Source organism: Pezoporus flaviventris, unplaced genomic scaffold (genome assembly GCF_033815535.1).
Source record: "Pezoporus flaviventris isolate CSIRO_AGI_PZ_B2104156 unplaced genomic scaffold, CSIRO_AGI_Pfla_v1 ptg000092l, whole genome shotgun sequence".
Lineage (NCBI taxonomy): Eukaryota > Metazoa > Chordata > Aves > Psittaciformes > Psittacidae > Pezoporus > Pezoporus flaviventris.
Window position 1 is genome coordinate 934,499 of NW_026892640.1, and position 14,368 is coordinate 948,866.

The 14,368-nt window shown below is 42.7% G+C and overlaps 1 protein-coding gene across 1 annotated transcript in view; it reads left to right on the top strand.

Moving 5' to 3' along the window:
- The window catches only part of LOC133280925 (CD166 antigen-like), a 102,111-nt gene that overhangs the window by 73,186 nt on the left and 14,557 nt on the right, over positions 1-14,368 (top strand). The window contains 2 exon segments of the mRNA XM_061475984.1: positions 7,411-7,511; positions 10,180-10,399. Coding sequence (XP_061331968.1) covers positions 7,411-7,511; positions 10,180-10,399 — 321 coding nt within the window.

Below are 14,368 nucleotides of genomic sequence, written 5' to 3' on the forward strand. Positions count from 1 at the left end.
CAGATTGAATTTTCCCTCAGTCTTTTCAAAAGATTGTGCTAAAATCGGTCCAAATCAACCTCAAGCAAAGCTTTTCCAGGAGGGGAGCGTACAGATGCGAAAGCTGTATGGTAGTGTGGGAAAATAACCACTGAGATACTGGAACAGCTGGATGAAATCTTGGAGCAGAAATAGCCCTTAGTGAAATAAACAGCAGTCGTCTGTTAGTGATCAGTTAGGGGTAAAACCTAGAGTTTTACTTGGTCATGTCGTAGGGCTTTAAAAACTGTGGGATTTTTGACCTAAAGTCATGAAGGCCTCAGCCTTGAGCTGGCATTTAGGATTATGTGAAAAGCCAAGCTGTATGCATGTGTAGGAGAACTCTGCATCCCATGTGGTGCACAACTGGCTGAGCTATAGAGCAAAACACCAGTGAGAAGCATGCATTGACCTCGGTCCTCTTAAGGAGGGGGCTGAGGCATGTTTTTTATTGATGAGGTGATAGACCCCTGCAGCCTTGGTCAGATGGGACAAGTTATCTCAGCTAGCTTCTAATTATAGCTCGTTTCTTTGTACTGATAAGGAAAACATTTGATGGAATTAGAAAGGAGCAGGGGCATAGTAGTTATTAAGTGCTCATAGCAGGAAGGGTTTCTGAAGTGCTGACATGTTTCCTTCAGGATTTTTTCCTCATTCCTAAGGAAAAACTGAATTTTAAACAAGCATAATGCTTCTCATAGGGTAATGATGGCTGACTTCTGATGGCATTTAATGCCTGCTCTCTGGTGGTTTTATTATCTTCTTAGCTTTAAATACCTTGCATGTTTCCTGATGTGTACTGCCTGATGCCTTGATGTTGCTGGGTGCCAAGCTCCATCTTCCTAATCTGCCTGACTACTTGCCAAAATCAGTGTTAAGCACAGAAATACTTCTGTTTGTGTGGGCTTGACTGCTTGTGTCTTTGGAGTTAAGTAGGCGTTTCTTTGACCAGCTTGTCAAAAGAAACTCAGCATCCTCCAGAATCGCAGCCTGTGTTTTGGGTTGGGTCTTTCCCCCACCCCCAAAAGATGAAAACGACCCCAAATGTGCATTCCCATTCAGTTACTTCACATCTTCAAAGAGCTGAAGTTAACAGGCATGATTCCAAAGGGTAATTGGAGTCCACTGCGTCAGTGCTTAGATGATGATAAAGGAATTTTTTTCCTTTGGTGTTAAAATTGCCTGGGCTCTAATATTCGGGTTTTAAAGCTCATTGAAGGAATACTATATTAAAATACAAGAAACCCTTCAGCAAGTTCTGTTATGCTGATTCACAAGTGTTTGTTACATTAAATACTGTTGGACATATATATCTGAAGTTAATTTCCCTTGATGAATCGATGATTCTCTTGTAACTAGTAGTCCTTTGAAGTCCTAATTACCCGTATGTGGATTTGTTTCAGTGTTTAAACAGGTAGAGATAAGAAGCAATATAGTGTTTATCTAGCCTGTATCAGATAGCATATCCACGAACACGCACTCTTTTGTTTTTAATCATATTTGTGTGACAAGCATAATCAGTGTTAGAATTTCTTTGGAAGTGTTTACCCCACTTCCCTACTTTGATGCCCAGTGTGTGATGATACAGGAAATGATTGTAGCCACCAAAGTGAAATGGGGTCTGTCATACGCATGATAACACAAGCCTGTTGTTTTTTTGCTTGCTTTAACCAGTCTTTTGATATCCTGAAGTGTATCTTGCGTTTTCAGTGCTGTCGGAAGATTAATGACCACAGGCATGTCTGTGCGAGCCGTGCATAAGAGTGCCTCTTGTAGCTCATGTGAAGAGGCTTGTTCTCAGCAGAGCAAGCTGGATCGCAAGGGCAGAGTTCCTGAAGCAATGGCACCTGGGCCTCTGTGGCAGAGTTCTGCAGACTCAAGTCTGAGCAGCCTTTGGCTTCCAGGCTGTTGTGGCTCAGCAAAGAGGGTTGTTAAAGGCCCATTATATCCATACAGGACTTGACCCCTTTTTTTCAGCTGACTTTGTCAGGCTCAGGTGGGGAAACATGAGGTCCATGACGTCTGGTGCATTTGCTCTTCTGTGCACCCATGGAAAGTGTTGTGAGAGTTTATGAGCGTCCTAGGAGGAGCAATGAAGCTGATGAATGGTCTAGAGAAGAAGCCCTGTGAGGAGTGGCTAAAGGGACTGGGTTGGGTAGTCTGGAGAAGATGAGGCTAAGGGGAGACCGTACCCCCCTCTACAGTTACTTGAGGCTGTAGTGAGTTGGGTGTTGGGAAACAGCCTCAAGTTGCACCAGGGAAGGTTTAGATTGGATGTTAGAAAAAATGCTTCCTGGAAGGAGCTGTCAGTCACTGCAACAGGCTTGCCCAGGGAAGTGGTTGGTTGAGTCATCACCCCTGGAGGTATTTAAAAGACCTGTAGATGTGGTGCTTAGGACCTGGTTTAGCGGTGGACTTGGGTCAGGGTTATGGTTGGACTTGATGATCTTAAGGGTGTTTTCCAACCTAAATGATCCCGTGATTGTAAAAGGTGACTTCCTGATCTTAAGAACGTGTGATTATTGGGTTTGTGAAGCAGTGATGTTTCCTGAAGGAAAGAATTTAGGCTGGCTCCTGAGTACACAGGAGGACCTGTGTGTATGCCTATATAACTGAAATCTGCTTAGGAATGGAAGGGAAAAATCCACTGATTGCTACTTCGGAACTGATAGCAAACATCGTAATAGAATACATATTTTATGAAGCAAAGCTTTTTAACCTCCCACTATGGGTTAAGTACAAGCTAATCTAGTCTACCTGGAGATAAAATGGAAGGGCCAAAACCTCACGTAAAGATCCAGAGTGCTAATCCTCATGTAGAGTTGCCAAAGTAGTTAACTAGGGTTTCTGAAGTAGATGCTAAATAGGCATAATAGCTCTAGGTTTCGGACACTTCCATTCCAGGAGCTGCTAATTGACCTCCCCTGCTCTCTCCTGCTTATTGCTGCAAAAAGCCATAGCAGCCAGCATGTCCTGCTGGTCTCTGATAATGAGACCTCACTCCTTAAGCCCAGAAAGTGCAAGAGGAAGCATCCTTGCTGAACCTGCTGGGGCAGAAGCCTCAGCAGTAAAAAATTAAGTTCAGGAAGAAAAACACGGGACAGCTTTGTCGATTTAAAACGTCATTTAGATCAGTGGACTCCAGGGTACTGAGGGAGGTTTGGCTGCCCAGTTTTCCATTGGTTTAGTGACTGGAAGGTAAGCTGTGCTGTGAGGCAGCTGAGCAGGCCAGTGAAGATGAGTTTTGGGCAGTATCTTTGCTAGTGATAATTCAGATGCAGGTTCATGGTCTCCCATGGATCTTGCACCTGAAGGGTGTTTGGATAGCCCTGGGTCTGTTTTACATTTGTCTCAGAAAGGTTACTCTTCAGCACTTAAAAAAAAGTGTTTGCAGGAAGAAAAATCCTCAGGATTCCCTATGGAAGGTAGAGGTGGAAATCATGGCTGCTTTCCACACGCTTCCTACAGCTTCTGTTATTTCCTCCGAGAAACGTCAGCTTCCTGATCTTTAGATACCTTCTACCCGTTCCTCTTATATGATCCCTTTGATTTGAAAATAATAATTAGTCTTAATTACAACCCGCATCATGTACTCCTGGTGAGGATCTAAAATAACTTCCTCTGCCGTTAACCCTCAGTTCAAGTAGTAAGGTTCTTTCTGTTTTGTCACCCAAATATGTGGGTGCTGTTTTGTTCTTCCCTTGTGAAACACATGCAGGGAGGTGGGACAAAGAAGGATGCAGTTAGCAGTGCAGTGGGGATGTGGAAAATACTGTAATTAAAAGCATCAACTGCAAATGTCATCTCAATTTAACAGTGCCCTGCTGGGATCTTTCTCTGAGTCGCCGTACCTCCTGATGCTGCTGCTTTCTTCCTGTGTCTGGACCTGTGTGGAAAGGTTTAATCTAGTTCACAGTTTCTTTAGCACTGGACCAGAGAAGGGGAAATAAGTTAAACCTCAGCCTGCTCAAACATATATTTAAAGACATGGAAGGAAGGTGAGCTGGATTAACCTGCTATATAGGTGTGAATTCACATAGGTATATAGGCTATGAATTCATAGCTAGTTCAAGTAGAGCTTCTCCAAGCATATGGGACAAGATGCTGCCTCTGAGTGAGTGTTGTCAGTAACAGTGTCAGCTCAGTTGTGGAAGGTAACATCTGAAAATGATGCAGGGGAGCTGGCTGGGCTCTTAAAGGTGCATCAGAACTACAGAAGGGCAGGGTATGGTGTCTAGTAACTTCTTGCAGTGTTATTCCCTACAGTTGTCTACGTGCCCTCCTGCAGTTAATGGGGTGGGAGGGCCTTGACATTGACCCTGTGTTGTGTTAGGGCATGGAGCAATTTGTTCTATATCTGTAGATCTTCCTTTATCTATCTATTTATTTATTTTCCTTAGAATGAGCTGGAAATTATGTAAAGGGCTCTCAAAAAATGATGGCTGATGATAAGCTCTATTGTATCATTAAGCAATCATTGAGTTCTCTTCTTCATCCCACCATTTTACAAGTATATCTGATAGCAACAGAGAAGAGTTTCTAGATTCGCTGAGTTGTTTGATTCTTAAATGTAAGGTTTGCATTGTTGCTTTGTGAAGATTACTGTGGTTCCTGCAGTGAAACTTTGCAGTTACTCAGCTAGTTTGCGCTCCTTAAATGTCCGATATTTGTTGCTACAGAAGTGGGAGGAGAAAACTTTACAGCAGGACCTCTTGTATTCTTCTAAGGATCATTTCTGTGCATTTCAAGTAAAACTTGTGTGGGTTTGGTTCTGTGTTAACGCATTCCTAGAAAACTGGCAGAATTTATGGCAAGACATGATTTTGGGATGGTTTGTCCACCCTAAGGAATGCCTTCCAGATGGAAGAGTTTTTCTAAAATCAGGGGCCAGTCTTGCCTTTATCAGGCCGTTCACTGGTTACCTGCTCTGAATGCTAAACGTAAATGGTTGCCTGAAACAGTTTCATTCGCACCCATGAAGCTATTTGTCAGTTCTTCAGCGAGGGATACTCGCTACCTTAGCAACTTGCAGGGGTTAAACGGGTGTCTGGGGGAGAACATCCTCACAGATCCCACAGGGGCGTTTTGTTTTTCCCTAGTGACAGGGAGCATGTCCTAGCAGGAGGAGCAGTTGCAGGTTTTCCACGTGATGCAAAATACCATTACAGGATTCAAATTACTAAATGACACTTGACTGGAATGTGAATGGGAACTAAGCAGCTTACTAGTGGAGTGTGTATTTGCAAGTCTCATGTACTCTCACATCCACGGGAGAGAGGAACCAAAAGGACTGTTTTTTTTCCTAACTCCAGCAGAAGTGAAAATTAGGATTCAACTTGCAAAGCCAAAGCTGCGTTGTTCCCTTCCTGGAGATCAGAATGAGCGTGAGTGCAAGAGAGGGCCAAGGGAAGAATTTGTTCCAGCTTCAGATTTTACTTCCATGTATAGCTGGATTTTGTAAACCATTGGTCCTATTTCCATAAAATCGAGCTTAGCTGGTTTCTTATGAAAACCTTTCACTTTTAACGATTGCTCTTACTCAGCACCATCTAGTGGGCTGGCTGCTCTTGTCACTTAGAAGACTGCTGGTCTTTGTAAACGGCACAGCAAATGGGAGCATGCAGTCCTTGTAGTGTGAATGACATGTTTGTGACTAATGAGAGAACAGAATCGGAAGAGGATTAGCAGTTGTTTAGTTGGAAAGGAGCAGTGTGAAGGAAAGAAAGCTTAAGATACATGCGGGTAGCGGTGCCTGTTAGCTTTTGCGTTCCTTTGGTCCCTCCAGCTCCAGCCTGTTCGCCTGCTTCTCTGCCTTACTGTGGGATGCCATCCAGGCTGTAAGCATCTCTAAGGAAAGATTTCGGAGTACTGTTTCTCTGTGCATTACCACACGACCCAAGTCACAGCCTCATTTATTACTGTGATACAAATGGCACGTATGAGCTCATGCTAACAGTAAGCTTTGAAATCCTCACCTGAGGAAAATGCTGTGGAGTCTTTCTCACTGGAATTGTGGGCAAGAGATTCAGTGTTTGGCTTTTTGAGAAGACATGATTTTGTTGAAAGAAAAATAATCCCTTGGGAAAACTCTTCCTGTAGAGAGCACATCTGCAGTCAGTATAGTTGTTAGGTCATGCCAGTAGCTAGCTGCCTGGGCATTTGGGAAAAGTTAAGGGATCCGAGGCTCAGGTTTTTGGGGGTGCATGGGAACAGGTTTGATGTTTGCAGCTCTAGCAAGAAGGGCTGAATCTCCTGGAAAATCAATGTTTCTAGAAGGAATGGGTGTCTCTGCGGCTCTGGCTACATCACCAGCATCCTACTGCTCTCCCTTAAATAAGGTTTCTTTGGCAGCAAGCCCTTCATTTTGCAGCTCCAGTTGCAAATGAGGGGAGAGCAAAGTGGGGGAGATCCTGAGCCTCTGGGCAGCAGACCCTGACAAAAGCTGCAGACATCGGGGTGAGAGCCGGCAGCAATACGCTCTCTCAGTGACACCAGGCAAGCACCAGAGGCAAAACCTGCCTCCAGTGCAAGGAACAGTGAGCATCACAGAGAGCAGGGGCAAATATGGAAAACAGGACCAAAGCAAAGTTGCATTATAGCAAATGCACCAAGTTGTAACAGCTTTCCCTTTAAACTTCCTTGTGTTTTAACATTTCGTCACTTTGGGGTCTGTTTTTTTGTTCAATTCTCATGTTTTGGACAATGAGAATAAGTGGGTCAGTTTTATTCTGTAAATTTGTATGCATTAGCACAATAATATTTTGCTGAGGTTTCCAAGAAAGCTGTTCTTAAATAATAAATAATTCATGGAAGCATTTCACTTTTCCGAAATCTAAATGTACAAACTAGGTTTTTTTTCCCCCAAGTTTAAGGGAACCCAGCATTTAAATAACATTCTGTTTCTTTTATTTTCTTCTACATTTTTAATGCAGTGCAGCAGTCAGAGCATCACTTTGTCTGCTGTCCTCCTCACAATATTGCATTGCAGCACAGGCTCTCCAGGCAGAAGTGGCTGGGTTTTGAGATGAAGAAAATAAAGGTTTAGGGTTTTTCCTTTTCCTGAACTTTCAAGTTTGGGACATTAGCTGTGGATACTGATGGCAATATACATGTCTATCTGGTTGAGTGGGTGCAGTCCTGTTTGGAAATGTACCCCATTTGACTTCAGCAGGAAAAGTGGGCCCAAAAAGTTTGTAATGTTTAAATAAATGACGTTGGTGACTGGAATCCTATTTTATTAGAGGTTTGGGTATAAATCCTGCATGCTGGAAAATAACCGTTTGTCAAGGAGGCGGCTCTGCGTTTGTAATAGCTGTGAACCAAACGTTACCTAGCATATGGGGACTCCAGAAAACACTTAAAATTGTTTCTCTCTTTCTGTTTCTCCTCCAGCTCTGGGATTGTACACAGTGAATGCAGTATATGGAGATACTATTACTATGCCTTGTCGTCTAGAAGTACCAGATGGTCTCATGTTTGGAAAATGGAAATATGTAAGTATAGCTTACCTTATATTCATTAAAGCTGCTATGGATTACAAGATTCCAATTGGTAGGATTTCTGCCTCGGATACAGAGACATTTATTCCTGTGGTTGTAAGGCTACAAGATTCCAGTCTGCATAGTTTCTGCCAAGGTTAGAGTTTTGAGGAATTAATCTCATTGTTCAAGAGAAATAATTATGCGGGAGTTTTCTGCCAACCTGTATTAGAGATCTGGCACGTTACCCAGTGGTGTCTCACTCGTTGTACATTTGAATACTTCTGAAGCGGGCTGCCTAAAGCAGAACAGTGCTTTGTCCCTGGGGAAGTGACATCCCTCGGTTTGTTGGTCTGGCAGTCACTCAACACGGTTTCACGCTGCATTTAATGGATGCTGAAGAAGAGGGCAGAGCTGACCTCAGTTTCTGGTGGTTTCACTCTATTTCTGCTGCACAGAAGACAAAGGTGAAAACACGGTGTCCTCTCGGTTGTCTTGGTCAGCTTGAAGTAAGAGCATCACTGGATGTGATTTTCCCGTATGAGAGTGGTACCCCAGGCCAAAAGGAGAATAAGCATATCAAAGTCAAATGAAACCTTGAAAGCATGCATACTGAAAACCACTGGGATACCAAACCCCTCATGCTTTTCAGACTGACATCAGGACAACTGGTTTTCTTGCTTCTGTGAAATTCATCTGAACCTTCTCTCATGCTAAAATCTTACCAGCAATAACAGGTGATTTCTACTCTAACAGTGGATTTAAAATTATGTAGCTCTCTCTTTGTAAATGGCATCCACCAGCCTATTTTACAGGTGTCTCATCATCCCTCCTGGCTCCTTCCTTTGTACCTGGAGGTTTGCAGCTTTTGCAGCCCTCATCCACTCGAGTTCCTTCTCCACAAACGTGTTTTGGGAAGTGAAGGCAGAAGTCAGTGGAGAATGTTATGCCAAATAGGTTCAGTGAAACTGTTTCACATGAGTGCTCAGAAGATGCAGCACCTGCATTTCGCAGCGTGTTTGTTTCAGTCTGCTGGCTTTTTTGAGGAAGACACAAGTCTATCTCTATGAAGACGCAAGGCTATTTTGAGGGAAAAGAAACGTGTTATCTCTATCTGGTGCATTTGGATTGCTCATCTCAGACAAGTACCAAGCAGCAAGTGTTACATCTTCTTCTGAGTGGAAAGGGACATGAAATCTAACGTGCAAGAGAGTCCATTTAGTTGCTATTGTATAAATTCTTGACACAGCGCATGTAACCAAGTGAAAATGGTATCTGTTCTCCCAGGGCAGCTCCCAGCCAGACAGTGCTTGGTGTGTGAGGGGATGCTAGGGGTTTTTGGTTAGGTGAATATTTCACTGGAAGAAGGAGGAACTATGTTTGCTGCTCTGTTGCTTTGGGAGAAGCAATTAATGTTCCTGGTGGGAGCCCAGGGGTACTGAGGAAACTTGCATCCTGGCAGGAGCAGGCTTTGCTGCCTTGAATGTCTGCCTGTGCCTGCCTGTGTTCTGGGTAGGCTTAGAGTTAAGAGCTCCTTTGCACTTGACAGCCAATTTCCTGTGTATCAAGTCAAGGCAATACTTTCTTTCCTGTGTGACAGACAACTAGAGGGATCTGAAAGTGGGAGAAGGAGAAAGACTGTAAGGGAATTTAAACTTCCCATGAGCTGTTGCCTCTTGCTCCTTGCCCATCTCTGACAGCACCCATCTCTTGTAACAGCATCTTCCTGCTTTTGTGCACTCTGCAGTCAAGCTGAGGTGTTGTGCTAGGAACACAACTTGCATCAGTGCTGCAAGGTGCAAGGGATAAAAGAGAATGAAAACCTCCTTCAGCCCCCAGCACAATGCTGAACGTAAAGATGGAGTCAGCCTTTCACCTCACTTTAAATAAAGGCAAACAGAGCCTGTCCCTGTTCTGTGTGTGTGTGTGTAAGGAGGGGGGAATCAAATCCTGCAGAGCTCCACCTGCAACTTTGTCTCTCAAAAATGCTTTTTTTTTGTATGGGAGTCTTATGCAAGGCTGTCAACTTTGTATTCCTTCTTAGGATGGTAACAGCACACTGATTAATATAAGGAGGATGTCTAGAAAATGCTATTTTGCAGATTATCAGGGCATGCGTAAGTAACAGTATTTGATTGTATGTATGGTCCCGTGCCACGAGCTCCTGGGTCCTTTCAAAACAAACAAAAAGATAGTTAAAAACTAATTTAGAATAAAATAGGCAGTTTTGCCTGATTAAATCCTGCATTTGGAATGAAGTCTCAATATCCCAGACAAACAATATGAATATGTAAAACAATCATGGAAAAGAAAAGGAAACTGAAGCTTCTAAGGTCAAGCTCACGAATGCTTCTCGTTCAAGTACTTTTTTCAGATAGAGGCAGCTGGTGCCAGAACCACCAGCCTTCATCAGAGAAAGCCCTGTGCTATGCCAAGATTGAGCCAAGGGATTGAAGTTACCTCTACTGATGATATTCTCTATGTGTACCACAGCAGTCTTAAACTAGCTCTCATCTTACGTTGAATTTCCTGTTTGTATAGCAGAAATTAATCAGGAAAAAAGCCATCTGATGTAGTTATCAGATTTTTTTTATCAAATGATGCGTTTGTACCAATTGCAGATGTTCAGGTACTTCTAAATGAGAGTTTGTGCAAGCTAGAGGTATTTATCTTTTTCTTATAGGAAATGCCAAATGGATCTCCAGTATTTATTGCCTTCAGATCATCAACAAAAAAAAATGTGCAGTATGATGATGTACCAGAGTACAAAGACAGGTTGAGTCTCTCAGAAAACTATACATTATCCATCAAGAATGCAAGAATCAGTGATGAAAAGAGATTTGTATGTATGCTTGTTACAGAAGATGATGTTTTCGAAGAGCCAACGATAGTCAAAGTCTTCAGTAAGTAGATCTAGTTGTTACTACCGTTAACATTCATCAGCATCTGAATCGTAAATTGCAGAAACTTTTGTTTAAGGGAAAGATTAAAGCCAAGAAAGTGAGCTTGGCTGAGTAAATTACTAAGACTAGCAAATCTCTGCAGCTTTCAAAAATGTAATCTACTGGCGGCATTTATGTAACAGGACTGCCTGCACTTTCAGTTTATTCATGATAAGTGCTGGCTCAAAGAGAATTTTGGGCTTTGATAATGACTCACTTATATGATGTCATTTGGCCTTGGAAATGAAAAATGTAAAATTAGCACTGATTATTTTCCATTTGTTCTCCAAGTGAATTTTTCTGCGGGAGGGAAGCATTAACTGTGTGCAGTCTGTAAGATGAGATTTAAAGCAGCACTGGGCAGCCTGTATGCAATGGTATGAACTGTGAGGGAGAGAGTGAGAGGCTGGAAAAGGAGCTGACAGCCCCAAATGCTTATTCTGTCCTCTCCAGAGCTACCAGGAGGAATACCAGTTTGCACTTCTCTCTTAGAGCACAGCAAAGTTTTAGTGATAGCGCTATAACCCAACTGCAAGGCTAATCTGCAGTGCAAACCCCAGGGCTCTGGGGCACAGTCATGCTCAGGTTATACAGGAGCGTGGACAAACCTGGCCTTTTCCCCGTGCTAATTCAGAGCAGAAATGTAATCCTGACTCAGCCCCCTTTTTAGGGGCACAAGTCTGTTGGGGCAAAGGTTAGCATCTGTAAATGCTGCCCTGTGACTGCAGTGGATCTCTTCTCAGCTTCATGTTTTTATAGGTAGGGTTTTTTGGCCTTTGTTGCTCTCCAGATGCAGATTTGCACGAAGTAAGTCTGTTGTGGGAACATGTTGCCTGCAGGGATGGACAGTTTCAAAGAGATCACGCTTCTGCTTGAAAAATGCCAAGTCATGCTTTGGAAGGACAGCCTTGTGCTTCTGTCTGCGGAAGGTGTCAGGGGGTCGTCAGGGAAGTCTGTTGGTGGCATCAGTGAGTTTGAAGCTGAATTAGGAGTTGACAGTAATTCTGTTCCTCTGTTTCACTTTCAATTTGAGTGCAGGAACAATTGAATTAATGACAATAGGGAGGAGTGTGCTCGGAGCACACATGGTAAACACACTGCTTCAAAGGAAATGATGAAGAATTATCATGTTTACTTACCACGCAGCAGTAAATAGGTAGATAAGACAGTGGTATATAATAAAATGAAATGCTAACTGCTTGAATTACTGTGTACTGCACTAAATATTAACACAGTGCTAACTCAGCCACAGAGCACAGCTTGTGTGTTTTATTGTGTGCATTAGTACTAATAGAGAAATCTTCTGTTTGTGAGGGAAGGTTAAACTAGGGGATGCCACACGTACTGTGGCAGACTTAGCACTACAAGGAACAATAACCTTCGCAGCTCTTACTTTTGAGCTCACAACTTTATTTAGGGTTATTTTAACATTTCTTTGCGTTTCCCTTCCTTATGTCTGGTTTCTGTTTTTTCATTTTTTTTCTTGCTTGCTTCCTGGCTCACTTGTTCTAATTACGAAAGAGTTAAAAATAGCCCACAGGCTTCATTTATTCAACCAGCAGAGTTCCTAACTCGTTGAACCACAGATACAGAGCTAAACTGCAGCAGTGTGAACCCAAATAAACCAAACTCTTGTGCACCTGAAACTCAGCTGTATCCTAGAAGTCGTGCCTGATGCTGGGTTTTACTGGAGCTTGTCATGTCCTCAGCTGTGCTACCTGATTAACTCAGAACTAAGGAGTTGAAATGGTTCATTGCACAGGTACCACCTGCTAGTCTCCTTTACCAGACTGCTCAAACAGGCTCTACCAGCTTTCCAGATGGATCCTGTCCGCATCTCTTTCATGGAATTAAATGGCCAGTTTCCAAAGCTGAGCAGCCCAGCAGCCATGAGCTGCTGTCCCACCATAACAATGCTTGGCTTTTGCAGGCAGTAAGCTTTTTCCCCCCTATTACAGGGTCTATACAGAGTTGCAGAACGCTCTGACAAGCTCTTAAGCTGAGAGATAAGCAGTGGGCTGAAGCTGCAAACCCACCAAAGCGGGCTCTGCTGCTGCCAAGTTTACGATTCCTTCTTGCTTCAGACCCTGAGCTAGTAAATGCCAAGTAAGTCTTCTGTAGGGAACTGCCTTGGTGCCCTTGCTGTGGCTGTGGGTATCTGGCAGTGGATGTTTGCTTTCAGAGGCTCCTCTGAGGGAGAATGTGGCTGCTTCTCGACTGGTGCATCTGTCTGCTCAGTGACCAGGTCCCTCACAGCAGGGAGAGCCACACAGGGGCTACAGAGCAGGAGTCTTCCCTTTCTTTCAGTAGGAGCATTGCAGGGTGGGGAGCCCAATGGACCAAAATGTGATATTCTCCAAGCAGACCTGGGGGAGATAAGAGATGAAAGGAAGGAAAGCTGAGGCATAGAAGGGTGTTTTAGCTCAACCAGCTGGTGACTTGTAACAGGCAGTGAACTGTGCATGTTTATGGAACCCAAAATTCTGGACCAGAAAGCCTGTTAATGGTCTTGTGAAACCACACTTGCTTGAATTAACATTAAAATGTTTTTGTCCTTGACAGGTTCTTACAGAGAATAGGTTAACCTTTTTCCATTAAAAGTAACAAAAGAGAAATAAGTATGCACATATCTTCAAAGAATAATCTTTACTAGCCCTTTGGAGAAATTGTGATGCTTTTGGTGTATAGCTTTGACTTCTTTTTGGTTGTTTGGGTTTTTTTCAAACTGTCAAATGAATAGGTTCTTTTATTGCCTTTCATTTCCTTTTTGAGCTGTTCTTGTTCCATCCTGGTGTAGTCTTCCAAGTGAATGGTATACGTGCGTTTGTATGGACACAAATACACACACATACATGCACATGCATACAGAGCAAATGGATTACTGTTGAAACGTGTTGGCTTGCAATCTCTGTAAGCACATCAGTAAGCTCATCAGTGTGTAGAGATTTTGGCAAGGTAGTAAGTTCACTTTGGGCTGGGATTAGTGACATACACACATTATTTATTGGGGAGCTTGATTTCTGTAAGCTGGCATGGTTTAGAATGTTTCAGTCTGTAAAAGTATATACTATGAATGCTTTTTAATGCAGTATAGCTAGGGTGCAGAGGTTTTTTTTGACTCTATAAACCTTGATTTATTTTTTTCCCCCTTACTCTTCCCCTCTCCCTATAAAACTGTGGGGAAAACTGTCTCTTTTGGAGATAAAAATTTGCATTCCGGGCTTCAGGCCAAACTATTTTAACAGACAAGTTATATAGTCTCTAGAAAGTACTCTTTTATGATGGAAACATTGATAGATCCTCCACTTTGGCAGGCTAAGAGGTCCATCTACCATAATAAAAGCAAATAAGAAGACATACTGGCACTGAAGGAAAAGTTTATTTTTTTTTAAGGAAGTCATAACTAACTCAGAATCAGTTTAAGTAATTACATTTATCTCTATCATCTGAATTTCTTAACTGTAACAATCACAGTTAGGAAAAATAAACATTAGAAGAATGATTAGGTTGAATTGGTTCCTTTATAATGTGACAGCTCGGCTACAGTTGTATCCACAGTAAAGCTGCTTTTCTGTTGCTATCATTTCTGTGCCACTGGTTTCTTCTCCAGCATGTGTCATATAAATCAGATCAGGTTCTCTCCTCCCAGGTGCTGCACTGGTCTGCCTGGCTAAAAAAATGTGTTGTCAGAATGCGTGGAATTCATTATGACAGGTTTTAAAATGATAGCTTTCTCCTTTTCAATCTACTTGCTAATACTGAAATAGAAGTAGCTCACTTTTTCTCCTTGTAATGGCAAAGTGTAGGTAAGACCATACCAGACCGGATTGTTCTATTTAGTCTCAAAATCCATGAGGGTTTTCTTAGTAACTTTCTGTTTTTCAAACAGCTGTTTGTGCTCCCTTCACTAGTACCTTTATCCTATTTATG